At 42.7% G+C, this 27,202-nt stretch overlaps 1 protein-coding gene across 1 annotated transcript; it reads left to right on the top strand.

Annotated features, from left to right (window-relative positions):
* The first annotated feature begins 6,332 nt into the window (after nt 1-6,332).
* Nucleotides 6,333-12,956, top strand: DYNLT2B (dynein light chain Tctex-type 2B). Its single transcript, XM_070754180.1, has 5 exons — nt 6,333-6,523; nt 9,244-9,377; nt 9,512-9,581; nt 10,972-11,035; nt 12,538-12,956. The coding sequence occupies exons 1-5, from the start codon at nt 6,396-6,398 to the stop codon at nt 12,583-12,585; spliced, it is 444 nt and encodes a 147-aa protein (XP_070610281.1). The 5' UTR covers nt 6,333-6,395; the 3' UTR covers nt 12,586-12,956.
* The last annotated feature ends 14,246 nt before the right edge of the window (nt 12,957-27,202 follow it).

Genomic DNA, 27,202 nt, shown 5'->3' with positions numbered 1-27,202 from the left:
ATAATGCAACCAAAGTATTGGATTTCAGAAAAACAAATTTTAATGCAATGGGAGAATATTTAGATAATGAATTAAAGGGGAGGGATAAAATGGCAGGAGCGAGCATCCAGTGGACTGTATTAAAAAAGGCCATCTTAATAGCCACTGGACTGTATGTAAGACAAATAACTAAAGGTAAAAGGAAGAAGAAACCGCTATGGTTTAGCAATGATGTAAGGGCTATAGTCAATGAAAAAAAGGCTGCCTATAGGAGGTATAAAGAGTCTGGAAGTATAGCTGATAGGGAGGTATATAAAATGAGACAGAAGGAGGCGAAACAGATAATATATGCTGCTAAAGCCTCAAAAGAGGAAGAAATTGCCAAATCTGTAAAGAAGGGGGATAAAACCTTCTTCAGATATATTAATGATAAGAAGAAGAAAAACTGCGGCATCACGAAGCTTAGTACCGGGAATAATACATGCATTAATGGGAATAAGGAGATCGCTGACCATTTCAATAGCTACTTCTGTTCAGTTTTCTCAAAAGACACCTTACAAAATAATACTATAGAGGGATATAGCATTGCTTCCAGCTGTACGGATTCAGCTCCAGTGATCTTAGAAGCCGATGTCTTAGAAGAACTTGAACGATTAAAGATAAATAAGGCAATGGGTCCAGATGGCATCCACCCCAGAGTTCTTAAAGAACTCAGATCTGTCCTTGCTACCCCCCTGACTGATTTGTTTAACCAATCCTTGTTAACAGGAGAAGTTCCTGAGGATTGGAGAATGGCCAGTGTTGTGCCTATTCACAAGAAGGGCAGTAGAGAAGAAGCTGGTAACTACAGGCCAGTTAGCTTGACATCAGTTGTAGTTAAAATGATGGAGACTCTACTCAAAAAGAGGATAAATCAGCACCTAAAAAACAATAACTTATTAGACCCAAATCAGCATGGCTTTACTGAAGGCAAATCATGTCAGACTAATCTCATTGATTTCTTTGACTATGTCACAAAGGTGTTGGATGAAGGTGGTGCCGTGGATATTGCCTACCTGGACTTCAGCAAAGCCTTTGATACGGTTCCACATAAAGAGCTGATAGATAAATTAGTGAAGATTGGACTTAATCCCTGGATAGTTCAATGGATTTGCAGCTGGCTGAAGCGTAGACATCAGAGAGTTATTGTTAATGGCGAGTATTCTGAGCAGAGTCAGGTTACAAGCGGTGTGCCACAAGGATCTGTTCTGGGTCCTATTCTTTTTAATATATTTGTGAGTGACATAGGGGAAGGTTTGGTAGGGAAGGTTTGCCTATTTGCCGATGACTCTAAAGTGTGCAATAGGGTTGATATTCCTGGAGGCGTCTGTAATATGGTAAATGATTTAGCTTTACTAGATAAATGGTCTAAGCAATGGAAACTGCAGTTTAATGTTTCCAAATGTAAAATAATGCACTTGGGGAAAAGGAATCCTCAATCTGAGTATTGTATTGGCAGTTCAGTGTTGGCAAATACTTCAAAAGAAAAGGATTTAGGGGTAGTGATTTCTGACAGTCTCAAAATGGGTGAACAGTGCAGTCAGGCGGTAGGGAAAGCAAGTAGGATGCTTGGCTGCATAGCTAGAGGTATAACAAGCAGGAAGAGGGAGATTATGATCCCACTATATAGAATGATGGTGAGACCACATTTGGAATACTGTGTTCAGTTCTGGAGACCTCACCTACAAAAAGATATTGACAAAATTGAACGGGTCCAAAGACGGGTTACAAGAATGGTGGAAGGTCTTAAGCATAAAACGTATCAGGAAAGACTTAATGAACTCAATCTGTATAGTCTGGAGGACAGAAGGAAAAGGGGGGATATGATCGAAACATTTAAATATATTAAAGGGTTAAATAAGGTCCAGGAGGGAAGTGTTTTTAATAGGAAAGTGAACACAAGAACAAGGGGACACAATCTGAAGTTAGTTGGGGGAAAGATCAAAAGCAACATGAGAAAATATTATTTGACTGAAAGAGTAGTAGATCCTTGGAACAAACTTCCAGCAGATGTGGTAGATAAATCCACAGTAACTGAATTTAAACATGCCTGGGATAAACATATATCCATCCTAAGATAAAATACAGAAAATAGTATAAGGGCAGACTAGATGGACCATGAGGTCTTTTTCTGCCGTCAGACTTCTATGTTTCTATGTTTCTATGTTTTAATTTTTATAAAAAGAAATTCAGCTTTTGTGGTTTGTCTCCATGAGCCACTGAAAATCGTTTGTTTTTTGCGTCTGTGGTTAATAGAAACATAGAAACATAGAAGTCTGACGGCAGAAAAAGACCTCATGGTCCATCTAGTCTGCCCTTATACTATTTTCTGTATTTTATCTTACAATGGATATATGTTTATCCCAGGCATGTTTCAATTCAGTTACTGTGGATTTATCTACCACGTCTGCTGAAAGTTTGTTCCAAGGATCTACTAATCTTTCAGTCAAATGATATTTTCTCATGTTGCTTTTGATCTTTCCCCCAACTAACTTCAGATTGTGCCCCCTTGTTCTTGTGTTCACTTTCCTATTAAAAACACTTCCCTCCTGAACCTTATTTGACCCATTAACATATTTAAATGTTTCGATCATGTCCCCCCTTTTCCTTCTGTTCAATAACTGAATTTCAGAACAAGCTACATACCAGCGAGAGATAACATAGCGGATAACAGATTCACAAAATTGGAAGGGACCTTTTAAGGTCATCTAGTCCAACCCCCTGCTCAAGCAGGAGACCCTACATCATTTGTCTCCCTCTCTCCTCTTGAAGGCTTCCAGGGATGAAGCTCCCACAACTTCTAAAGGCAACTTCTATTCCATGGGTTGATTGTTCTCACTGTCAGGAAATTTCTTCTTATTTCTAGGTTGAATCTCTCCTTGGTCAGCTTCCATCCGTTGTTCCTCCTCTGGCCTTCTGGTATGTTTGGAAAATAGCTTGATCCCCTTCTCTCTGTAACAGTCCCTCGAATATTGGAAGACTGCTATAAGAACATAAGAGGAACCATGCTGAATCAGGCCAAAGCCCATCAAGTCCAGCATGGGGATCTTGAGCAGAAAGAGAAGGCAAAACCCTCCCTTGACCCCCAACAAATGGGACCCAAGGGAACCCTGCCTGCCTCAACCAACATAGAGGCGGCACATGGACATCTGTTTCAATCACCAACTATGATACACTTGGCCTCCATGAATCCGTCTGATCCTGCCTTGAAGCTCTCCAGGCTGACAGCTGTCACGGCCTCTTCTGGAAGTGAATTCCATAAACCAAGGACCCTCTGGGGGAAGAAATATTTCCCTTGATTTGTCCTCACTTTCTTACCTATGAGCTTTAGGGAGGGCCCCCTCGTCCTAGTATTGTGGGATAGAGAAAAGAATTTTCCTCTATCCACCTTTTCTGTCCCATGTATGATTTTATATACTTCGATCAAGTCACCCCTTAAACACCGCCTTTCAAGGCTGAAGAGACCAAGGCGTTGCAACCTGGTTTCATAAGGGAGGGGCTCTGTTTCCTTCATCATTCTTGTTTTTGCCCCTTTTCCAGTTCTATTATATCCTTCTTGAGGTGCGGTGACCAGAACTGTACCCAGAGATTTTTAAGGATAGACTGGCAGTCACTTGTCTGAAATGGTATAGGTGCTCCTGTTTGAGCAGGGGGCTGGACTAGGACCTTCAAGGTCCCTTTCTATTCTATTCTATTCTATTCTATTCCATTCTATTTCCATATTTATTATTCTATTCTATTCTATTCCATTCTACTTTATTTTCCAATATCTATTGTTCCATTCTATTCCATTCCTAGTCCATATCTTCTATTCTATTCTATTCTATTCCAGTCCAGTCTATAATATCTATTGTTCTGTTCTGTTCCGTTCCATTCTATTCCATTCCTATTCCTATTTCCAGGCCATATTTTCTTTTCTGTTCTCCTTCTAGTCTAGTCCATTCCATTCTATTTTCCAATATCTATTGTTCTGTTCTCTTCTGTTCTGTTCCGTTCCATTCTATTCCATTCCATTCCTCTTTCCAGTTCATATTTTCTATTCTATTCTATCTAGTCTAGTCTAGCTTGGTCTGGTCTAGTCTAGTCCATTCTATTTTCCAATATCTATTGTTCTGTTCTGTTCTATTCCATTATATTCCACTCCTATTCCTGTTTTCAGGCCATATTTTCTTTTCTATTCTTTTCTGTTCTGTTCTAGTCTAGTCTAGTGTAGTCTAGTCCATTCCGTTCCATTCCATTCTATTTTCCAATATCTATTGTTCTGTTCTGTTCTATTCCATTCTATTCCACTCCTATTCCTGTTTTCAGGCCATATTTTCTTTTCTATTCTTTTCTGTTCTGTTCTAGTCTAGTCTAGTGTAGTCTAGTCCATTCCGTTCCATTCCATTCTATTTTCCAATATCTATTGTTCTGTTCTTTTCTGTTCTGTTCCATTCCATTCTATTTCCAGTTCATATATTATATGAAAAACAATTATCAAAAAAACAATTTGGATTCAGAAAGAAACTATCCTGCAACCTACAACTACTTCACTGCAAAAACATCTGGACTACCCACCTTGATCAAGGAAAATCCATCGATGCAATTTATATCGACTTCTGCAAAGCCTTTGACTCAGTGGTTCATGACAAACTTCTCCTAAAACTCAAATCCTATGGCATCTCAGGACTCCTCCACAACTGGATTACTGCATTCCTGTCAAACAGGCAACAAGTTGTCAAAATCGGAAGCGCCATTTCCTCCCCTGTCCCTGTCAAAAGCGGCGTTCCCCAAGGCAGCGTACTAGGTCCTACTCTTTTCATCCTATACATCAACGACCTCTGCGATAATATCGCAAGCAACTGTGTGCTCTTTGCCGATGATCTGAAACTTTTCAACACCACTGACAACACACTCACTCTCCAAAAAGACCTTGACTATGTTTCAGATTGGTCTAACATCTGGCAACTTCGAATCTCAACCAACAAATGCTCTACCCTCCACATCGGCAAAAAGAACCCAAACCTCATATATGAACTAAACAAACAAATTCTCACAGCAAACCCACACTCAGTAAAAGACCTCGGAATACTAATTTCAAATGACCTAAGTGCTAAAGTCCACTGCAACAATATCGCCAAAAAGGCTTCCAGAGTTTTTCACCTGATTCTACGTAGCTTCTGCTCTGGCAATCTCACACTACTGACCAGAGCCTACAAAACCTATGCCAGGCCCATCCTCGAATATACCAGCTCATCTGTCTGGAACCCTCACCACATCTCAGACATCAACACTCTCGAAAACGTCCAAAGATATTTCACCAGAAGAGCCCTCCACTCCTCCACCCGAAACAGAATACCCTACGAAAACAGACTAACCATCCTGGATCTCGAAAGCTTAGAACTGCGGCGCCTAAAACACGATTTAAGTATTGCCCACAAAACCATTCGCTGTAATGTCCTTCCGGCCAACGACTACTTCAGCTTCAACCGCAACAACACAAGAGCATGCAACAGCTTCAAACTCAATGTTAATCGCTCCAAATTTGACTGTAAAAAATATGACTTTAACAATCGAGTCATCGAAGCGTGGAACTCATTACCGGACTCAATAGTGTCAACCCCCAACATTTCTCCCTCAGACTCTCCTCGATTGACCTCTCCAGGTTCCTAAGAGGCCAGTAAGGGGCGTATATAAGTGCACTGATGTGCCTATCGTCCCCTGTCCAATTGTCTTTCCTTTCCATTTTATCATATATATTCTTTCCTTCCCACCCACTTCTCTTCCTCTTTACTTCCTATCTTTACTTCCTATCTTTTATATATCACTTAATGTCTATTCTCTTTCATATGTATTGTATATTGGACAAAGAATAAATAAATAAATAAATAAATAAATAAATAAATAAATAAATAAATAAATAAATAAATAAATAAATAAATAAATAAATAATATTCTAATCTATTCTATCTAGTCTAGTCTATCTAGTCTAGTCTAGCCTATTCTATTTTACAATATCTATTGTTCGTTCCGTTCCATTCTATTCTTCATTCCAATATTTATTGTATTGTGTTGTGTTTATTTTCTATTTCTGTTTCTACTGTATTTTCTTATTTTTTACTGGCCTGACACGGAAAGGAAGGAGACTCTTCACTTTCCTAACTCTTCACTTTCCTATTCCTAGCTGTCTTTGGCCGTTGAGTATTATAGAGATGTGGAGAGCTAGAGAGGCATCGCTGTCTTCCCTGGTCGACGTTGCGGCGCTTTATTCCCGGAAGTGACGTTTGGTTAAAAAAAGGTCCCTGAGTGGCGCGGAAAAAAGCAGGAAGCGGAAGTTAAGCGCGACGTCGCCTTAGCAACGCCTTAGCGACGCCGTCCCCGGTGAAGCGGCCGCTGCCATGGCAGAAACGGCGCCGCCTGCGACGCCCGCCCCGACCCCGATCCCCACCTCGACGCCCTTGCCCGGGCCGGCCAGCACCCCAAGCCCCGCCCGGGCCTACCACCTGCGCCCGGCCTTCCACCACAGGTCAGTGCGGCTCTTCCGCCACCCCCCCGTCGTTCGTTCCGCGCCTCTTGGTGGTGGCACAACAGCCCTGTCAGGTAGGCCGTCGCGGGGCATTGTGGGAGGCAGGAGCACGTCATTGCTTTTGCTTTTAAAACTATTGAATGTTTTGTCTTTTATTTTATTTTTTATTAAAATCATCTATGTTGTCAGCCGCCCAGAATGGCGGATAAGATAAAAAATAAAATAATACAAGATAAATAATAAAATAATATAATATAAAATATAAATATATATAAAAAAACTAAAACATAAATAATAAAATTATTATATATATATATAATCATCAGGAGATGTTCCTGAGGATTGGAGAATGGCCAGTGTTGTGCCTATCCACAAGAAGGGCAGTAGAGAAGAAGCTGGTAACTACAGGCCAGTTAGCTTGACATCAGTTATAGTTAAAATGATGTAGACTCTACTCAAAAAGAGGATAAATCAGCACCTAAAAAACAATAACTTATTGGACCCAAATCAACATCGCTTTACTGAAGGCAAATCATGTCAGACTAATCTCATTGATTTATTTGACTATGTCACAAAGGTGTTGGATGAAGGTGGTACCGTGGATATTGCCTAACTGGACTTCAGCAAAGCCTTTGATACGGTTCCACATAAAGAGCTGATAGATAAATTAATGAAGATTGGACTTAATCCCTGGATAGTTCAGTGGATTTGCAGCTGGCTGAAGCGTAGACATCAGAGGGTTGTTGTGAATGGCAAGTATTATGAGCAGAGATTGGTTACAAGTGGTGTGCCACAAGAGTCTGTTCTCGGTCCTATTCTTTTTAATATCTTTGTGAGTGACATAGGAGAAGGTTTGGTAGGGAAGGTTTGCCTATTTGCCGATGACTCTAAAGTGTGCAATAGGGTTGATATTCCTGGAGGCATCTGTAATATGGCAAATGATTTAGCTTTACTAGATAAGTGGTCAAAGCAATGGAAACTGCAGTTTAATGTTTCTAAATGTAAAATAATGCACTTGGGCAAAAGGAATCCTCAATCTGAATATTGTATTGGCAGTTCTGTGCTAGCAAAAACTTCAGAAGAGAAGGATTTAGGGGTAGTGATTTCTGACAGTCTCAAAATGGGTGAACAGTGCAGTCAGGCGGTAGGGAAAGCAAGTAGAATGCTTGGCTGCATAGCTAGAGGTATAACAAGCAGGAAGAGGGAGATTGTGATCCCCTTATATAGAGCGCTGGTGAGTCCACATTTGGAATAATGTGTTCAGTTCTGGAGACCTCACTTACAAAAAGATATTGACAAAATTGAACGGGTCCAAAGACAGGCTACAAAAATGGTGGAAGGTCTTAAGCATAAAACTTATCAGGAAAGACTTCATGAACTCAATCTGTATAGTCTGGAGGACAGAAGGAAAAGGGGGGACATGAAAGCCTCCTAACGCCTGGGGATAGCCAAAAATGGCCCAATGGGCTAACTGGAAGTTCGGAAACAAACCTCTAGTTGGACCATTTTTTACCATCCCCAGGCTTTAAAAAGGCTTTCCTCAAGCCTGGGGAGAGCGAAAACAGCTAAAAAGAATAGCAATAGCATTTAGACATATACCGCTTCACAGTGCTTTACAGCCCTCTCTAAGTGGTCTACAGAGAGTCAGCCTCTTGCCCCCAATAATATGGATCCTTATTTTACCACCCTTGGAAGGATGGAAGGCTGAGTCAACCTTGAGCCTGCTGAGATTCGATCGGTAGCTTGCAGTACTGCATTCTAACCACTGCGCCACTGAGGCTCTCATTGGCAAGAAATCAGCTGGCCAGCGCATGCATGCACACTGGAGCTGACATAGAGCAATGCCTCGCGTGCCTGTGGTAGGCGTGCCATTGGCTCCCATCACTGGTATAGGGTCTCCTGCTTAAGCAGGGCAGTTGGACTAGATGACTTCCAAGGTCTCTTCCAATTCTGTTATTTATCTCTTAGGTGGTGTAGAAAGTCAACACCCACCCTCCTTCCTAGAGAATGAAATATTTTGGGGAGTATTAAAAAAAAGGGCAGGATAGAAATGGGGGAAAAGCAGCCCCAAGCAGAAACGGAAAAAGGCAGCTTTTAAAAATGCAGATTATTATATTATTATTATTATTATTATTATTATTATTATTATTATTATTATTATTATCATCATCATTTAGATTTGTATGCCGCCCCTCTCCGGAGACTCAGAGCGGAGCGGAGATTATGTCATCCATTCAGAAAAACTGGGTCAGACTGAGACTCCAGATAAGCAATACAATTAGGCAAGCCAAAGGCTGACTAGATTAGCTCAGACAAACACTAAGATTTGCATATCCCCTTCTTCTCACGGAGCCCACAGAAATCTGACAACAGCCAGTAGAATAATAAAGGACATGTTCTTGCACAGGGACAGGAATCTCAAATACAAACCCCGAAGAAGGTATAAAAACCCACCCACTCTGAACTCCCACTTTTGTCAACTGCACCAGAAATGCATGCTGCGGTTCTGTTCGTCAATAAACCTAAGTTTCTTAAGCAGCCTCCATTTTATTCCTGGATTTTTCTCCCAACAGTGGATGTCTGTTCTTGTTTAGGAGCAGGTAAAGTGACTGCCACGCCACAAGGCTTACCGGATCTCCAAGATCCCCTCCGGCTCGTTCCTGATCAATTTTACCTCTATCAGAGTCAAAGAATGCGATTCCCTTCTTCTTGTCTCTTAGGTTCCGTTCTTCCACGGTGAAAGACTGCATCCGGGAAGTTTTGAAGGAGGAGTTGGCCAATGTGCAGTACAACCCAGAGGAGACCGGAACCCGCACCAAAGTCTTATCTGAGCTGATCCGGGACAGGCTGAAAGGTCTTTAGATCCGCCTGCCTTTGCCCTCTAAGGACTCCCCCACCCCACCTGGGGCTTTCTCCTAACCGACTGAGCGTTGAAAGTGATGACTTGCCTGATTTGACCCCAATGATGTTTTTTTCCCCCTTTTTCAGAAAAAGGATTTCACCGATATAAAATAGTGGTGCAGGTAGTGATCGGAGAACAGAGAGGCGAGGGAGTGAAGTGAGTTGTTCATATGTTAAAACAACAACACCCACCCACCCCCGTTTGAGATTCTTTTGACCTGTGGGTTGCATTGCGGGCAGACCTCCACTCACAACGTTTCAGTTGGTGAACATTTGAAGTTATAACAGCACTGACAAGTGATATAGAATACAATACAATACAATACAATACAGTACAGTACAATACAATAGTAAAGAATGGAATGGAATGGAATGGACTAAAATGGTGGAAGATTTTACTCATAAAATTTATGAGGAAAGACTTCATGAACTCCATCTGTATAGTCTGGAGCAGTGTTTCCCAACCTTGGCAACTTGAAGATATTTGGACTTCAACTCCCAGAATCCCCCAGCCAGCAAATACTGGCTGGGGAATTCTGGGAGTTGAAGTCCAGATATCTTCAAGTTGCCACGGTTGGGAAACACTGGTCTGGAGGACAGAAGGAAAAGGGGGGACATGATCGAAACATTTAAATATGTTAAAGGGTTAAATAAGGTTCAGGAAGGAAGTGTTTTTAATAGGAAAGTGAACCCAAGAACAAGGGGGCACAATCTGAGGTTAGCTGGAGGAAAGATTAGAAGTAACTCGAGAATATATTATTTTACTGAAAGAGTAGTAGATGCTTGGAACAAACTTCCAACAGACCTGGTTGGTAAATCCACAGTTACATGCCTGGGATAAACATATATCCATCCTAAGATAAAATACAGGAAATAGTATAAGGGCAGACTAGATGGACCGGGAGGTCTTTTTCTGCCGTCAATCTTCTATGTTTCTATGTTAATTAGACTAGACTAGCACAGCACAGAACAGAATAGAATATAATTCTTTATTGACCAAGTGTGATTGGACACACAAAGAATTTGTCTTTGGTGCAGATGCTCTCAGTGTACATAGAAGGAAAAATACATTTGTCACAAATCAAGAGATACAAAATGATAGTCTGGGTACAAATTAGCAATGGAATCATATTAGGAACCAGTCAATATAAATTTACAACTGCTTTTCACACTTTAGGACAGTTACAGCATCCCCCCAGATCACAATTAGAAGTCTTGGCAACTGGCATGTGCTTGTGACAGTTGCAGTGTCCTGGGGTTACCTGGTCCCCTTTTACGACCTTCTGACGAGCAAAGTCAACAGGAAAGTCAGATTCACTGAACAGCTGTCTTACTAACTTCACAACTGTGGGATTCATTTAACAACAGTGGCAAGAAAAGTCTCAAAATTGGGAAAACTCAGGGCGATAAGTGTGAAAAGCGGTCGTCTGCCCCTTTTCTTTTCAGTGCTGTTGGTAACTTCAAACAGTCATTAAATGAAACATTGTAAGTTGAGGACTGGGTACTTTGACTTTTTACTAGTTGATTTCCTTCTTTTTTTCTTTAAGCATGGCTGCCCGTTGTTTTTGGGATGCTGATACCGATAACTACGCTCAGGATGTTTTCATCAACGTAAGTGGTTTAGTTTCATTTCATTTAACCAATGCTCTATACCAGTGTTTCCCAACCTTGGCCACTTGAAGAGATCTGGACTTCAACTCCCAGCGAATGCTGGCTGGGGAATTCTGGGAATTGAAGTCCAGATCTCTTCAAGTGGCCACGGTTGGGAAACACTGCTCTATATTAAGTACCTGTAAAAACGTGGGTTGCCAAGGACACACCAGGGGGGAGTGTGTCAGTCTGACAAGTTTATCTCTGCATTGCCATAAAGTGATTCTGAATAATTGTGGGTCTCTTTGCTGTGCCTGTCAGCAGATATTAAAAAAGAAGAGAGGATTTTGAGCTTGGTGGTTTTCTCGCAGTGATCTTTGCTCGTTGTTGATATACCGGTGGCTTGTCCAAGTCAGACAAATCAATAAGAAAATAACACTCCCACCAACACTTGTATATAAATTGAAAGCAAACCCCTCTTCCTTCTAGCACTAGTGACGTTCCCTGGTTTGGTAATGAGATGTCTGCAAGAAAACAACCCAGCTCATAAAGTACCAAAGACCCCATGGTCGTCGTTGTACTCCTCTTCCTCCTCTTTCTCCTACTTTCTCCTCTTTCTCCTCCTTCCTCTCCTCCTTCACTCCTTCTCCTCCTCTTTCGCCTCCTTTCTCCTCCCCCTCCTCCTTTTCCTCCTCCTTCCTCTCCTCCTCTTCTTTCTAATTCTTCTCCTCCTCCCCTTTCTCCTCATTTCTCCTCCTTCCTCTCCTCCTTCTCTTCTTCCTTTTTCTCCTCCTCCTCCTTCTCCTCTTCTTTTTCTCTTTTCTCCTCCTTCCCCTCCTTCTTCTTTCTCCTCCTTCCTCTCCTCCTCTGTCTCCTCCTTTCTCCTCCTCCTTCCTCTCCTTTCTCCTCTTTTTTCCTCCTCCTCCTTTCTCTTTCTCCTCTTCTTCCTTTTTCTCCTCTTTCCTTCTCCTTCCTCTCCTCCTCCTCATTCTCCTCCTTTCTCCTCCTTCCTCTCCTCCTCCCTTTTTCTCCTCTTTTCTCTTCCTCCTCCCTCTCCTCCTCCTCGTCTTCCTTTTTCTCCTCTTTTCTCCTCCTTTCCCTCCTCCTTCTCTTCCTCCTTTCCAGAAATTGCTCTCCCTTCGAGCACTGATGGTGTTTCCTAGTTGGATAATGAAATGCCTGCAAGAAAACAATCTAGCTCAGAGAACACCAAAGACCCCACAGTTCTCCTCTTCTTCCTCCTCCTCACACCTCCCTCCCTTGTAGTACTGATAATGTTCCCTAGTTGGATCATGAAACATCTGCAAGAAAACCACCAAGGTCAGAGACCACCAAGGACCCCACATTCAGCCCTGAGCCACAAATAACCTCTTCTAGTGGTAATCTGTTTTTTTTTTCCTTATTAAGAAAACCCTACTTCATTTCATTTCATTTCATTGGATTTGTATGCCTACTTTCTACTTTCTCATACTGTCTCTGTTCAGTTGCACCTTCAGTCACAACCCTTCTCTTGATGTCCCCAGGAAAGTCTCTTCTGTGTCGCTGTGGCCTTTGGCTGCTTCTTCTACTAATGCCGGCTGCAAGTTCCAGGAAGAACGGTGTTTGTTTCGAAGACTCTGGAAGAGCCGGACTGCGTGCTGCTTTTCCTTTCCTCCCTGAGTGCCTGCACACACTCATGTACACACATATATATATTTGTATATAGTCCATTGTATGAAATATAGCTTCCAAATGACATTTTTAAAAGTACCCTCGGCTCCTGCTGTTGCTGTTGTGTATATCAAAAGAACTCCCGCACAATTCCCCTGGAAATGGAGAAAACAGCCACTGTTCAATTTCCAGTGGGTTGTATCAATAATTTCCCTGTTGTGTTGCTCCCCGTGCTCAATAACATCTGTACATGGAACCAAGTGTGGCTATTTAAATACAGCTGTTAACAAAAGTTATCCTACTCCTTGCAAATCCGTCGCACATCTCTCAATCTATTCTTATACAGTATTTTCAAATATAAGTTATAATATAATACCTTGCCTTATTAATCCCTGTGTGCTTCTACAGCAGAGGTCCCCAACCGCCGGTCCGCGGACCGGGACCGGGCCGTTGGGGTTTTCCAGCCGGTCCGCGGCGGCGCTGCCCTCCCGGCAGAGGACATTATGCAGGACAGGGTGGGGCGTCGGGCAGGGCGGGGAGAATCAGGAGGCTCCTTTGGCGGCTGGGGGCTGCCTGGCTTTGTGATTTTGGCTGGGGGGGAGTTAGGAAGGTCCTACTTCTCCCCCCCCAGCCAAAAACTCAAAGCCTATCTGCTGGATACGGGCGATGAGCGGGACGAGCGGCGCCGAAGCCGGTGGCTGTGGCAGCTGCTGCAAGAGGCTTCCGCGCCGCTCTGTCCCACTCATCGCCCGTATCCAGCAGATAGGCTTTGAATTTTTGGCTGGGGGGGGAGAAGTAGGACCTTCCTAACTCCCCCCCCCAGCCAAAATCACAAAGCCAGGCAGCCCCCAGCCGCGAGGTGCCCCCTCCCCTCCCATGGAGCCCTGCCCTGTTTGGTGCCCGCTGGCCGGGCAACGGCCTCCCTCCCTGCCTCGTGTTTGCAGAGCTCCGCCGGGCGCACGCACACATCCACACCTCCACCCCCCCCCGGGAGGAATTCGCCCCCTGCCCAGAATTGGCCAGCCCAGCAACGCTGCCCTGCTCCCTTCGGAGGTGCGGAGAGGGTGGGGAGAGGAATTTAACCCCGAAAGTGGCCGGGGTTGCGCAGAAATTCCCCCAATCTTCACGCTGGTTTCGGGCCAGGGAAGAGGGGGCCGTGTTTACCTGGCTGATTCGGGGATGAGAGACCACCAGGAGCTCCGCAAGGCTGTGTGACTTGGATTGGGAAGTCCGAAAAAGACCCCCGGGATGGGTGAGTGGAGGGAGGGGGAGAAAGAGAGAGGGAGAGAGGGGGGAGAAAGAAAGAGAAAGAGATAGCAAGAGAGGGAGAGAGAGAAAGAGATAGGGAGAGAGGGGGGAGAGAAAGAGATAGCAAGAGAGGGAGAGAGAAAGAGAGAGGGAGAGAGGGGGGAGAGAGAAAGAGGGAGAGGGAGAAAGAGAGGGAGAGAGGGGGAGAGAGAGAGAAAGAGAGAGAGAAAGAGAGAGGGAGAGGGGGGGGAGATAGCAAGAGAGGGAGAGAGGGGAAAGAGGGGGGGAGAGAGGGGGGGAGAGAAAGAGAGAGGGAGAGAGAGAGAGGAGATAAAGGAAGAGGAGAGATAGAAAGGAAGAGAGAGAAAGAAAGAGGGATAGAAAGAGAGTGAGAGATGCTCAGTGAGCCTTTCTTTGAAGTTGCCTTTCTTTCTTTCTTTCTCTCTTTCTTTTGCTGTCTTGCTCTCTTGCTCTTTCATTCTTTTTTTCTCTCTTGCTTTCTTTCTTTCTCTTGCTTTCTCTCCTTCCATTTCTTTCATTCCCCCTCTCTATTTTTATTTCTCTTTCATTCTCTTTCTTTCTTGCTTTCTTTCTTGCTCTTTTTCTTTCTCTCTTTTACCTTCCCTTCCTCTATTTCTTCTTTTCTTTCTCCTTCCTACCTTCTTCCCTCCTTCCCTTCCTTCAGTCTTTCCTCTCTTACTCTCCCCTTTCATAAGTTTCCTTGCTTCCTTCCTCTGTTCCTGTCCCTTCCCCCTTTCTTTCTTTCTTTCTTTCTTTCTTTCCTTCCTTTCCTCCCTCCATTTCTTGCTTTCCTTTTCCTTCCTCCCTTCTTTCCTCCCTCATTCCCTTCTTTCACTCCTTCCTCTCTTACTCTCCCCTTTCACCCCTCCCCAAAGAAGGTAAATTTCATACATAATTGGTATGTCGCAAAATAAAGTAGTTTTAAAATGGTGGGGAGGGGGGCCCCCAGATACTTAGGCTGTATGGGGCCCCAAAATTCCTGATGGCGGCCCTGGCTCCATCCCTCCATAACCCCACCCCCATATGACCAAATCCCCACCACCACCACCACCGGGCCATGGAAAACTGGTCTAGCTTAAAGCCGGTCCCTGGTGCAAAAAAGGTTGGGGACCTCTGTTCTACAGGAGTCCCATTCTGTACTCTGCTAAAAAAAATCGTTCTCTTCTCTTTTACAAATATTTCCATGTTACTTCTGTGTTTTATTATCAGCGTGGAAAAGAAGCACGGGAAGGACAAACTGTTGTTAAAATTGCAGTCTTAAAAGTTGCTGGAAGCATTATTCATTACTATTATTATTTATTCGACTTCTATGCCGCCCAATACCGAAGGAAGGTGTCCTCCTTGATCCATAACTGACTTTGGACCATCATCTCTCGGCTGTGGCGAGGAGGACGTTTGCCCAGGTTCACCTGGTGCATCAGTTGCAGCCCTATTTGAACAGGGGGTCTCTGCTCAAAGTCACTCATGCCCTCATCACCTCGAGGCTCGACTACTGCAATGCTCTCTACATGGGGCTACCTTTGAAGAGTGTTCGGAAACTTCAGATTGTCCAAAATGCAGCTGCGAGAGCAATCGTGGGCTTGCCCAGATATGCCCATGTTACAACAACACTCCACAGACTGCATTGGTTGCTGATTGGTTTCCGGACGCAATTCAAAGTGTTGGTTAAGACCTATGAAGCCCTACATGGCATTGGACCAGAATACCGACGGGACCACCTTCTGCCGCATGAGTCCCAGTGATCAATTAGGTCCCCCAGAATCGGCCTTCTCCAGGTCCCGTCAGCCAGACAATGTCGCTTGGCAGGGCCTAGGGAGAGGAGCCTTCTCTGTGGGGGCTCCGGCCTTCTGGAATCAGTTCCCCCCGGAGATTCACATCTGCCCCCACCCTCCTCGCCTTCTGCAAGTGTCTTAAGACTCGTTTATGTTGCCAGGCTTGGGACGATTAGATCTCGCACCCCTGGCTGACTAATGTTATGTATGGGTGATGTCTGAATATGTACGCTTGGCTTTTTTAGCATAATTGGAGATTTTAGATTACTTTATCTAGTTTTAATTAATTGGATTTAGCCACTGTGTTTTATTGTTTCCTTTTTATATGTTGTAAGGCACCCCAATTCCTCAGAGAGGGGCGGCATATAAATCCAATAGAAAGATAGAAAGATATATGATAGATAGATAAATGGATAGATAGATAGATAGATAGATAGATTGATTAGATAGATAGATAGATAGATAGATAGATAGATAGATTAGATAGGTAAGTAGATAGATAGATAGATAGATAGATAGATAGATAGATAGATAGATAGATAGATAGATAGATATGAATGGATAGATGACAGAGATAGATATGGATGGATGGATGGACAGATAGACATAGATAAATGCTTGATGCAAAATATACAGATAGTTCTTGACTTACAACAGTTCATTTAGTGACCGAAGTTACAACTTCGGTCACTAAATGAACAGTTCATTTATTGACCGAGTCCGCAGAGAGGGGCGGCATACAAATCTAAATAATAATAATAATAATAGCACCGAAGCCTATGACTGTAATTCACACTTGCCACCGTTAGAGCCTCCCTGTGGTCACATGATCAAAATTCAGTTGCTTGGCAACCGATTCATATTGATGATGGCAGTATCCCGGGGTCGTGTAAGATTCTCTTTTGCAAAGTCAAGGAGGATTCATTTAACAACCCTGTAACTTACTTAGCGACTGCAGTGAATGTCTTAAAAACTGCGACAAGAAAAAGTGGTAAAATGGAGCAAAACTCACTTGACAAATGTCTCAGAAACAGAAATTTTGGGCTCAATTGTGGCCATAAGTGGAGGACTGTCTGTAGAATAGAATAGACAGAGCTGGAAGGGTCCTCAGAGGTCTTTTAGTCCAACCCCCTGCTCAAGCAGGAAACCTGTGTCACTTCAAACAAATGGCTGTCCTATCTCTTCTTAAAAACTTCCAGTGTTGGGGCATTCACAACTTCTGGTAGCAAGTTGTTCCACTGGTTAATGGTTCTAGCTGTCAGGAATTTTCTCCATAGTTCTAAGTTGCTTCTCTCCTTGTTTAGTTTCCACCCATTGCTTCTTGTCCTACCCTCGGGTACTGGAAGACTGCTATCGTGTCTCCTCTATTTCTTCTTTTCATTCAACTAGCCATGCCCAGTTCCTGCAACCGTTCTTCCTATGTTTTAGCCTCCAGTCCCCTAATTCTCTTCGTTGCTCTTCTCTGCACTCTTTCTAGAGTCTCAACATCTTTTTTACATCATGATGACCAAAACTGGATGCACTCGTCATCTTCAGGCTGGTGCTTTTGGCTTTGTGCTCGATCAATATGGAAACACACACTGTTTTGCCACGAGCATCTAAATTATAGTTGGAATCAGGGTTGTTCAATGTTGCATAAATGTTGCTTAAGAAATTTTATCAGTTGTAGTTAAAATGATGGAGACTCTTCTCAAAAAGAGTAATCAGCACCTAAAAAACAATAACTTATTGGACCCAAATCAGCATGGCTTTACTGAAGGCAAATCATGTCAGACTAATCTCATTGATTTTTTTGACTATGTCACAAAGGTGTTGGATGAAGATGGTGCCGTGGATATTGCCTACCTGGACTTCAGCAAAGCCTTTGATAAGGTTCCACATAAAGAGCTGATAGATAAATTAGTGAAGATTGGGCTTAATCCCTGGATAGTTCAATGGATTTGCAGCTGGCTGAAGCGTAGACATCAGAGAGTTATTGTTAATGGCGAGTATTCTGAGCAGAGTCAGGTTACAAGCGGTGTGCCACAATGGTAAATGATTTAGCTTTACTAGATAAATGGTCAAAGCAATGGAAACTGCAGTTTAATGTTTCCAAGTGTAAAATAATGCACTTGGGGAAAAGGAATCCTGAATCTGAGTATTGTATTGGCAGTTCTGTGTTAGCAAATACTTCAGAAGAAAAGGATTTAGGGGTCGTGATTTCTGACAGTCTCAAAATGGGTGAACAGTGCAGTCAGGCGGTAGGGAAAGCAAGTAGTATGCTTGGCTGCGTAGCTAGAGGTATAACAAGCAGGAAGAGGGAGATTATGATCCCGCTATATAGAATGCTGGTGAGACCACATTTGGAATACTGTGTTCAGTTCTGGAGACCTCACCTACAAAAAGAGATGGATAAAATTGAACGGGTCCAAAGACGGGCTACAAGAATGGTGGATGGTCTTAAGCATAAAACGTATCAGGAAAGACTTAATGAACTCAATCTGTCTAGTCTGGAGGACAGTAGGAAAAGGGGGGACACAGTCAACGAAGCAGTGGAAGTGATGTGCCGGTGCCTGGAGGCTGTTGGGGCCTGGATGGGTGTCATCAGACTCAAACTCAACCCGGATAAGACGGAGTGGCTGTGGGTTTTGCCTCCCAAGGACAATTCCATCTGTCCGTCCATTACCCTGGACGGGGAATTGTTGACCCCCTCGGAGAGGGTCCGCAACTTGGGCGTCCTCCTTGATCCACAGCTCACAATAGAGAACCATCTTTCAGCTGTGGCGAGGGGGGCGTTTGCCCAGGTTCGCCTGGTGCACCAGTTGCGGCCCTATCTGGACCGGGACTCATTGCTCACAGTCACTCATGCCCTCATCACCTCGAGGTTCGACTACTGTAATGCTCTCTACATGGGGCTACCTTTGAAAAGTGTTCGGAAACTTCAGATCGTGCAGAATGCAGCTGCGAGAGCAGTCATGGGCTTACCTAGGTATGCCCATGTTTCACCATCACTCCGCAGTCTGCATTGGCTGCCGATCAATTTCCGGTCACAATTCAAAGTGTTGGTTATGACCTTTAAAGCCCTTCATGGCACTGGACCAGAATATCTCCGAGACCGCCTACTGCCGCACGAATCCCAGCGACCGATTAGGTCCCACAGAGTGGGCCTTCTCCGGGTCCCGTCAACTAAACAATGTCGGTTGGCGGGCCCCAGGGGAAGAGCCTTCTCTGTGGCGGCACCGACTCTCTGGAACCAACTCCCCCCAGAGATTAGAACTGCCCCTACTCTCCCTGCCTTCCGTAAACTCCTTAAAACCCACCTCTGCCGTCAGGCATGGGGGAATTGAAACACCTCCCCCGGGCATGTTTAATTTATGCATGGTATGTTTGTGTGTGCGTCTGTTAGTATATGGGGTTCTTTTAAATCTTGTATAAATTTTAAAGTTTTCTGATTATTTATGATTTGTTATATCTTGTTGTGAGCCGCCCCGAGTCTTCGGAGAGGGGCGGCATACAAATCTAAATAATAAATAAATAAATAATAAATGGTCGAAACATTTAAATATATTAAAGGGTTAAATAAGGTCCAGGAGGGAAGTGTTTTTAATAGGAAAGTGAACACAAGAACAAGGGGGCACAATCTGAAGTTAGTTGGGGTAAAGATCAAAAGCAACATGAGAAAATATTATTTGACTGAAAGAGTAGTAGATCCTTGGAACAAACTTCCAGCAGACATGCTTGGTAAATCCACAGTCACTGAATTGAAACATGCCTGGGATAAACATATATCCATCCTAAGATAAAATACAGAAAATAGTATAAGGGTAGACTAGATGGACCATGAGGTCTTTTTCTGCCGTCAGACTTCTATGTTTCTATGTTTCTATTATTATTTAAAATCTATTGTAGAAAATATTCTTTCTCCTCGGAGAGGGCCTTTGTAGCCAACTTCATCATGGAAGAGAACTCTTCACTGTGGGCGAGAAAAAGACAACACCGCTGATTATCTTAGCTATCAGATTCCAAATCGTTTGAAACTTTTTAAAAACCCACGGGGGTGGATGGGTGGAGGTTTTTTTTTCAGCAGTCAGCATATTTACCTTAATCTGACAAGGAAATAATTGCAACCCAACTTAGACATTTTTCCAGTCCACGTTCATAGTTTCCATTGCAAGTTATCATAATCAAGTTACTTGTCCTTAGGAATTTAACAACTGATAATTGCTTATCATTGTGTCATTAAAACTTGAGGATCAGGAATTGACACACATACACACGCTGACTATGAAGGTGATTTTCCTACTGTGGAGATTATGATAATTTTCAGACATTGTGTTTAAGCAGAATTGTTTTGAGAGCCAAAGGTGGCATTCTAATGCTTTAGCACAGCGGTCCCCAAACTACGGCCCGCGGGCCACATGCGGCCCACTGAGGCCATTTATCCGGCCCGCCGGTGAGTGACAAGCACAGGAAAAAGAAAGAGAAAGAAAGAAAAGGGAAAGAGAGGGAGGGAAGGAGGAGAGGAATGAAGGAGGGAAGGAAGGAAGGAGAAATGGAGGGAACAAGAAAGGAAGGAAGGAAGAATGAAATGAATGGAGGGACAGAGGAAGGAAGGACTGTTTTGGGGGGGTAATTTTTTTTAATTTTTCTCTCAACATACATTCAAACAATACAGTGTACCATCTAATTTTCCATGAATAAAATGCAGTATTTTGTTAGTAACTAATATCAATCATCAAAAAAGTTGCAAGTTTTTTTTCTAATTTTGTCATCCAGTTACATTCATTTTCTTTTAATTAACTTTCCTCCTTAATGTTCCTTCAAAAAGTACAACACCAATTATATTTCTAACTTATTAACCATTATGCCAAAGTGCTTCCTTCTTTCTTTATGCATTTTTCATAAGCCAAGAAAACCTTGTATAGCCAATCAGATGTCAACAAAAGAAAATTAAAAACAAAACATAAACATATATGAATTTCAGACCTTCTCCCCCCTCTAAATAGTACATTTCCATTTTGTTTTTTACTTTAAAATAAGGTATGTGCAGTGTGCATAGGAACTTGTTCATAGTATTTTTTATAGTCCGGCCCTCCAACAGTCCGAGGGACAGTGAACTGGTCCCCTGTGTAAAAAGTTTGGGGACCCTTGCGTTTAGCATAAATGAGTTTAATTCAATTCGAACTAGACCTGGAAGGGACCTTGGAGGTCTTATAGTCCAACCCCCTGCTAAAGGTGGAGACCCCATACCATGTCAGGCAAATGGTTGTCCAATCTCTTTTTGAAAACCTCCAGAGTTGGAGCGTCCACAACTTCTGTTTGTTTGTTTTTTAATATATTTTTAATTGATCTTAAAATCTAAAGTATACAACACACACAACATACAAGTGTTCTGTGATTGGTGCCAATCACCGGACAAGATTCACACCCCTCCACCAGAATGGGGGCATTTCTTATATATACCATTTTAACTCAAGAGAAATATATCTGTTTACATATTATAAAGTAATTCCAATTTATTCCTTATAGTTTGGTCTCGAATTCTTCTAACCATATATCGTCTTACCTCGTCTCATCAGTTGTCGCAAATCAGTTTCATTAACCGAGTTCATCCTCTTATCCATAATCTCAAATTGAATATGATCCACCATGTACCGGTACCAATTTTGTATTGTCCATTTTGTCGCATCCTTCCAACCTGCGCCCACAACCGCTGGACGCAAGTTGTTCCACTGTATTTTTTCTCACTAGATTTTTCTTTAATTCTATGAATCCTCAATCTGAGTGTTGTATTGGCAGTTTTGTGTTAGCAGAAACTTCAGAAGAGGATTAAGGGTAGTGATTTCTGACAGTCTCCAAATGCAATCAGGCAGTAGGGAAAGCAAGTAAGATGCTTGGCTGCATATCTAGAGGTATCACAAGCAGGAAGAGGGAGATTGTGATCCCGCTGTATAGAGCGCTGGTGAGACCCCATTTGGAATACTGCGTTCAGTTCTCACCTACAAAAAGATATTGATAAAATTGAACAGGTCCAAAGATGGGCTACAAAAATGGGGGAAGGTCTTAAGCATAAAACGTATCAGGAAAGACTTCATGAACTCAATCTGTATGGTCTGGTGGGCAGAAGGGAAAGGGGGGACATGATCAAAACATTTAAATATGTTCAAGGGTTAAATAAGGTTCAGGAAAGAAGTGTTTAATAGAACACAAGAACAAGGGGGCACAATCTGAGATTAGTTGGGGGAAAGATCAGAAGCAACGTGAGAAAATAGTATTTTACTGCGAGAGTCATAGATGCTTGGAACAAACTTCCAGCAGACGTGGTTGGCAACTGAATTTAAACATTCAATATTTAAACTAATTCTGATTCTTCTAATTCTAATTCTTCTGATTCTAATTCTTCTAATTCTGATTCTAATTCTTATTATTCTAATTATTGTAATTATTCTAATTATATTCCTATTCTATCCCAGGCCTCCCTTCCACCAGAGGGAGTCAATGAGAAGCTTCCAAGTTTGCAACATAAATCCTGGATTTTTTTTGTTTCAAGATCCAGCAAAAACTCCAGTCTTGGAGCATGGATAGACCTTCCATGCTGGTCTCTGGTGGACTCCTTGGGGTGCCCCAAAAGAGTCCCCCAAGCTAAAAGAGAGCTCCTGCCAAATAGACCACCACTTCTAGGCCTGCAGGGAGGTCCTCCACACCATCGGAGGAGGAACCCCCCCTCTTTCTCTGGCTCCCCTCTGTTCCTGAACCCCCTTTTTAATCCCATGCCAGCCATGTCGGACCGACCCCTCAAACACAGGCAGAAATCCAAGCGGTGCGCCCTCTGCGAGGCTGCCTTCCCAGGGGCTGCGGAGGGGGACCTCTGCCCCCGCTGCTCCCTGCAGCCTCTAAGCCCCTCCAGCTCAGCCTTGGGGGGCTTAGAGTCCCAATGGCGGGACCCCAGGGCCCCTTCCCCCTCCTCCTGCTCAGGGGGGGACCCCAAAGATCTAGATGTTGAGGACGAGGACTCCGAAAGCCGGAAGGTGGACTGGGTAAGTTTGAGACGTCGCTCATTTTTAAAATTTAATTTAATTTTTTTTTTTAAGCCTACAGTCTTGGCTCAAATCTTGTCTGTATAATTTTTTATTTTGGGGTTTTTAAAAAAATTTCGAACCCAGAACTTGGCCTTGAATGCAGGCTCAAAAGCTGAGCGCTGAAAGCTGAATGGAGATTCTTCGTTTGACCAGGTCATGGTTGCCCCAAAGGTGCTTTTGTTTTTTTCCAAGAGGCAACTGGAGTTTCTGGGGGTTTTTTTTTTCTTTGAAGACTTTTCGCTTTTCGTCTCAGAAGCTTCTTCCGTTCTGGCAGGACAGTGGGTTATCGCATTCGCTGACTGGGGAATTCTGGGAGTTGAAGTCCAAATATCTTCAAGTTGCCAAGGTTGGGAAACACTGATTTACACCAAGGGAACAGAAAGGGGTAACCTTCAGAGGTCACACCCAAAGGTGCTTTTTCCAAGAGAACTGGTCATCCTGGATGTACAACAGTCCAAAGTGACACAAAACAGCACTGACAAATGACGGATGACTTGTTTGCACTCATGACCATTGCAGAATGTTCATGGGTCAAAATTTAGATGCATGGCAAACTGACATGTCTTAAGGATAATTGCAGTATCCCCTGGGTCGTGTTTTTGTGACCTTTTGATGTGCCAAGTCAATAGGGAAAGCCAGATTCACTTAACAACCACGTTGCAAATGATTCATTTAACAACTGTGGCAAGAAAGATCATAAAATGGAGAACAACTCACTTGACAAGTGCCGTGGCTTGGCAAAAGGAAAATTTGGGGCTCAATTTTTGGTCGTAAGTTGAGGACTTCCTGCACATCAAACGCCATGCCTGAATTTTGCACTATACAGTTTTATTTTTTATTTTTATTTTATTTATTTGACAGAGAGCAAACAAAATAAAAACAAAAACATGTGTGTGTATGTGTACACATATACATATATATATATATACACACACACCATATTTTTTAGAGTATAAGACACACTGGAGTATACGATGCATCTTAGTTTTAGGGGAGGGAAATAGGGAAAAAATAATCTGCCTGTTCTGCCGGCGTGTCTTAACCACCCATAATTACAGGGTAATTAGTCCAGGAAGACACACACCACACGATAAAAGGAAAACCCAAAAGTTTTTATAAACAGAAAAACAGAAACAGCTCCATTTTTAAATGTCAAAGAGATTTTCTGGTACACACAAGGCACAGGTTAAATGCAATCCAATTGCTCACCCAATAACTGGGAAATTGAGTCCAATTCTAAAGTCCAGAGAGTCCACACACACAATCCTGAACAGCAAAAACCATGATCTTGACAAAACAATTAATCAGATAAACTGCCATGAGGCTAAAACACCAGGCTGCACTTTTATCTGTAGCACTAATTACAGCAGCCCTACCCAACCACAGGTGGCCTCATTTTCTCTTCTAATAATCCTTCAGTTGTTGTCTCCTATGCATCACTCTACGCATGCGTGGATGTGTCATTAATTCTTGTTCAGAATCCAGGGATGATACAGATGACTGATCTCCTCCTGGGCTGTCTGCCAAACTCCCCTCTTCCCTGTCACTCACGCTTCCTTGGTCAGAGGAGGCTTCGTCGGGAGATTCCATCGGGAGCAAAACAGGCATGTGGCATGTAGATGTTTCCCCCACATCCACCTGCACATTCCTTGGGGCAGGAGCTGGGCCAGAGCTAACCACAACATCTGCCTGCCCAGTATTCATCTGGCTAGTCTTTAATCTGGTCAGCTTCAGCCCATTAGTTTGCTGGTTTTGAGCCCACGTGCTTGCTTTTTTATCTCCTGGTTGGGGATAAAAAACATTTCACTTCTCTCTTCAGAGATAAACAATGAGAAAATCAGGCAAAGGGACCATCACTTGGCTAGCAAAGCACAGAAGATGTCTTCACTCATTACCACCTCATTAGGGCTGGGGAAAAAAGGCAGAAGATCACTTGCTAGCAAAGCATGGAAGATGGTTCACTGGTTAGCATCTTCTCAGGGTTGAAAAAAGGCTCAGCTGAATGTTGGAGGGAGCAGCAATGAAAGAAACAGACAAAGGGAAGATCGGGTTAGCACCTCATTAGGGCTAAAAAAAAGCTTAGCAAAAGCTACATTTGGAGCACAAGACCATCCAAATTTTCAGCCCCTTTTAGGGGAGGAAAAAGTGCATCTTATACTCCGAAAAATACAGTATATATTGGGGCTTGTGAAATTCATTTAAAGGTTCCTCCTGATCCACACATAGTAGGCAAATACTGTATCACAATTGAATATGGATTCTGTTCCAAAGCCCACTTTAAGTGCATTTGTATCTCTTTGATGTAGTTAACAGTGATATCATCCCCTAACCCCCAACATTTTACCCTTAGACTGCCCACGGTTGACCTCTCCAGATTCCTAAGAGGTCAGTAAGAGGCGTGCATAAGTGCACTAGAGTGCCTTCCGACCTCTGTCCTATTGTCTCTCCTATATCCCATATATCTTCTCTTCTATCCCTATACTGTATCTTTCTTCTATTGTCTCATTATTATTTTATCCTATACTCTCTCTTCTATTCTTTCTCTAATTCTGTTTCCTTGAAGGTGTCCTCTATTACCTTCATTGTGTATTATTGTGTATTGGACAAAATAAAAAAATAAAAAATTTACTGGAGAAATTTGGTTTGATGCATTTGGAAAAGATGTATCAAAGAGCCTATTTTCCGCATGCAAACAATCTGAGATTTGGTTTCTGGCAGCCTACCCAGTTAAAAAGGATCTGATTGCAAGATCCAGAAAAGCTCTTTGTCTAGATCACTTTGGAGTGTGATGGCTATTTTTACTGCTATTGTTTTTATTGTTTTACAGTTAGATACTCCTATGTTATGTAGCATATCAGGCTGCCTGATATTTGTACTGAGTGCACCTAAATTTAATTGCACCTTTTGCACCTTTTTATTCTTATCATTAGTTAAATATGTATTATGATATCTTCCTCCAGATGGAGTTATGGAACATCTTTGGGATTAATTCAATATTCTTTTTTTTTAAGAAAGGAATTTCTGACTGTGGAAAAACTTGAATCTTGGCAAACTCATCCTCACAAAAACGATGCTTTGACCAATATTTTTCAGTACATGTGCTTCCTGCATATAGTAGCTTAAGGCACAGTCAATATCTGGAGAATTTTTAAAAGAAATCAAGTGTACATTTTCTTTCCACATATTTAATTGCTTGGTTTTGATTGCAGTTACCTCTAACATTCCATTTGTCCCAAAAGGAATGTTGAACAACAGGTTGGTGGGGCCCTTTGGCAACAGAAGCTGTGGAAATGTTTAAGAAATCTGTATTTTAAATCTGGGTGCCAAATGATATTAAACAATCTTCATGCTCTATTTTTATTTTATTTATTTTGTTTTGTTTGTTTGTTTTTGTCAAGTACGTATTGGTGTACGTACGTAAAGTACGTAAAGATATAACAATGTTTATATACATTATACTTCCATTGATCAATGTATATTATTGCTTGGAAATTATTGCAGTAATGGTAAAATGCAGCATAAAAATATTTTAAATAGATAAAATGACTGTTTTGTTTAAAAACTGTTAAAGGGACACGTTGATCCCAAACTGCTTGGATTGCTTTAATTTTAAAAATTTATGTCGTTAACCAGAAGTGCTTATTTACAAAGGTGGAAAATATTGTCGATTTTAAAATGGGGGGGGGGGGGTATTAGAGAATTAGAAGAATGGCATCATGAACTGAACAAAACCATGTCATGTCATTCTAGGAAAAAGCATCTTGTATTAATTATACTAATTATCTACAACCAGAATAACAGTTGAAAGGGACCTTCCAGTCCCCTGCTCAACCAGGGTTGCCAATGAGATTGACAATTTTTATTATACCAAATAAAATGCAGAAAGGACAGTCCAGAACCACGATTTCCTTAACCATAGTTAATTGCAAACTCTGTTTGCACCCAAGCTGGTGCCCTCCATATACCATTGCAACAGATAATGGTTTGAAAGATCTCCCAACACTTTGAGACTTTTCAAGAGAAGATTGGACTGCCATTTGTCTGAAATGGTGTAGGCAGGGGTAGGCAGTTAGCTCTTCTATGACTTGTGGACTTCAACTCCCAGAATTCCTGAGCCAATCATGCTAGCTCAGGAATACTGGGAGTTGAAGTCCACATGTTGTAGAAGAGCCAACGTTGCCTACCCCTGGTGTAGGGGACTCCTGCTTGAGCGAGGGGGTTGGACTAGATGACCTCCAAGGACACTTCCAACTCAAAAAAAAAAATCAATGGAAGAAATCAGATTGGGGAAATCTCGTCTCATGAGGAGGCGGCGAGTTCCCGCCCCCCCACCCCCCAATACGTATATAATCCTCTAACAAGTTTCCAAACGGAACTTCCGGCGCTGGGGACACCATTTCCGCCCGGAATCTGCGCCCGCCGAGATTCCCTTCCGGTCG

This window comes from Erythrolamprus reginae, chromosome 5 (assembly GCF_031021105.1).
Source record: "Erythrolamprus reginae isolate rEryReg1 chromosome 5, rEryReg1.hap1, whole genome shotgun sequence".
Classification (NCBI taxonomy): Eukaryota; Metazoa; Chordata; class Lepidosauria; order Squamata; family Dipsadidae; genus Erythrolamprus; species Erythrolamprus reginae.
This window is presented reverse-complemented; position numbering and strand designations above follow the sequence as displayed.

Excerpts from the sequence above, each read along its gene's own strand:
- DYNLT2B (XM_070754180.1), top strand. The coding sequence starts at position 6,396 with ATGGCAGAAACGGCGCCGCCTGCGACGCCCGCCCCGACCCCGATCCCC. Across the intron at positions 9,378-9,511 it reads GATCCGGGACAGGCTGAAAG|AAAAAGGATTTCACCGATAT; the intron begins GTCTTTAGATCC and ends CCCCTTTTTCAG. Across the intron at positions 9,582-10,971 it reads CAGAGAGGCGAGGGAGTGAA|CATGGCTGCCCGTTGTTTTT; the intron begins GTGAGTTGTTCA and ends TTTTTCTTTAAG.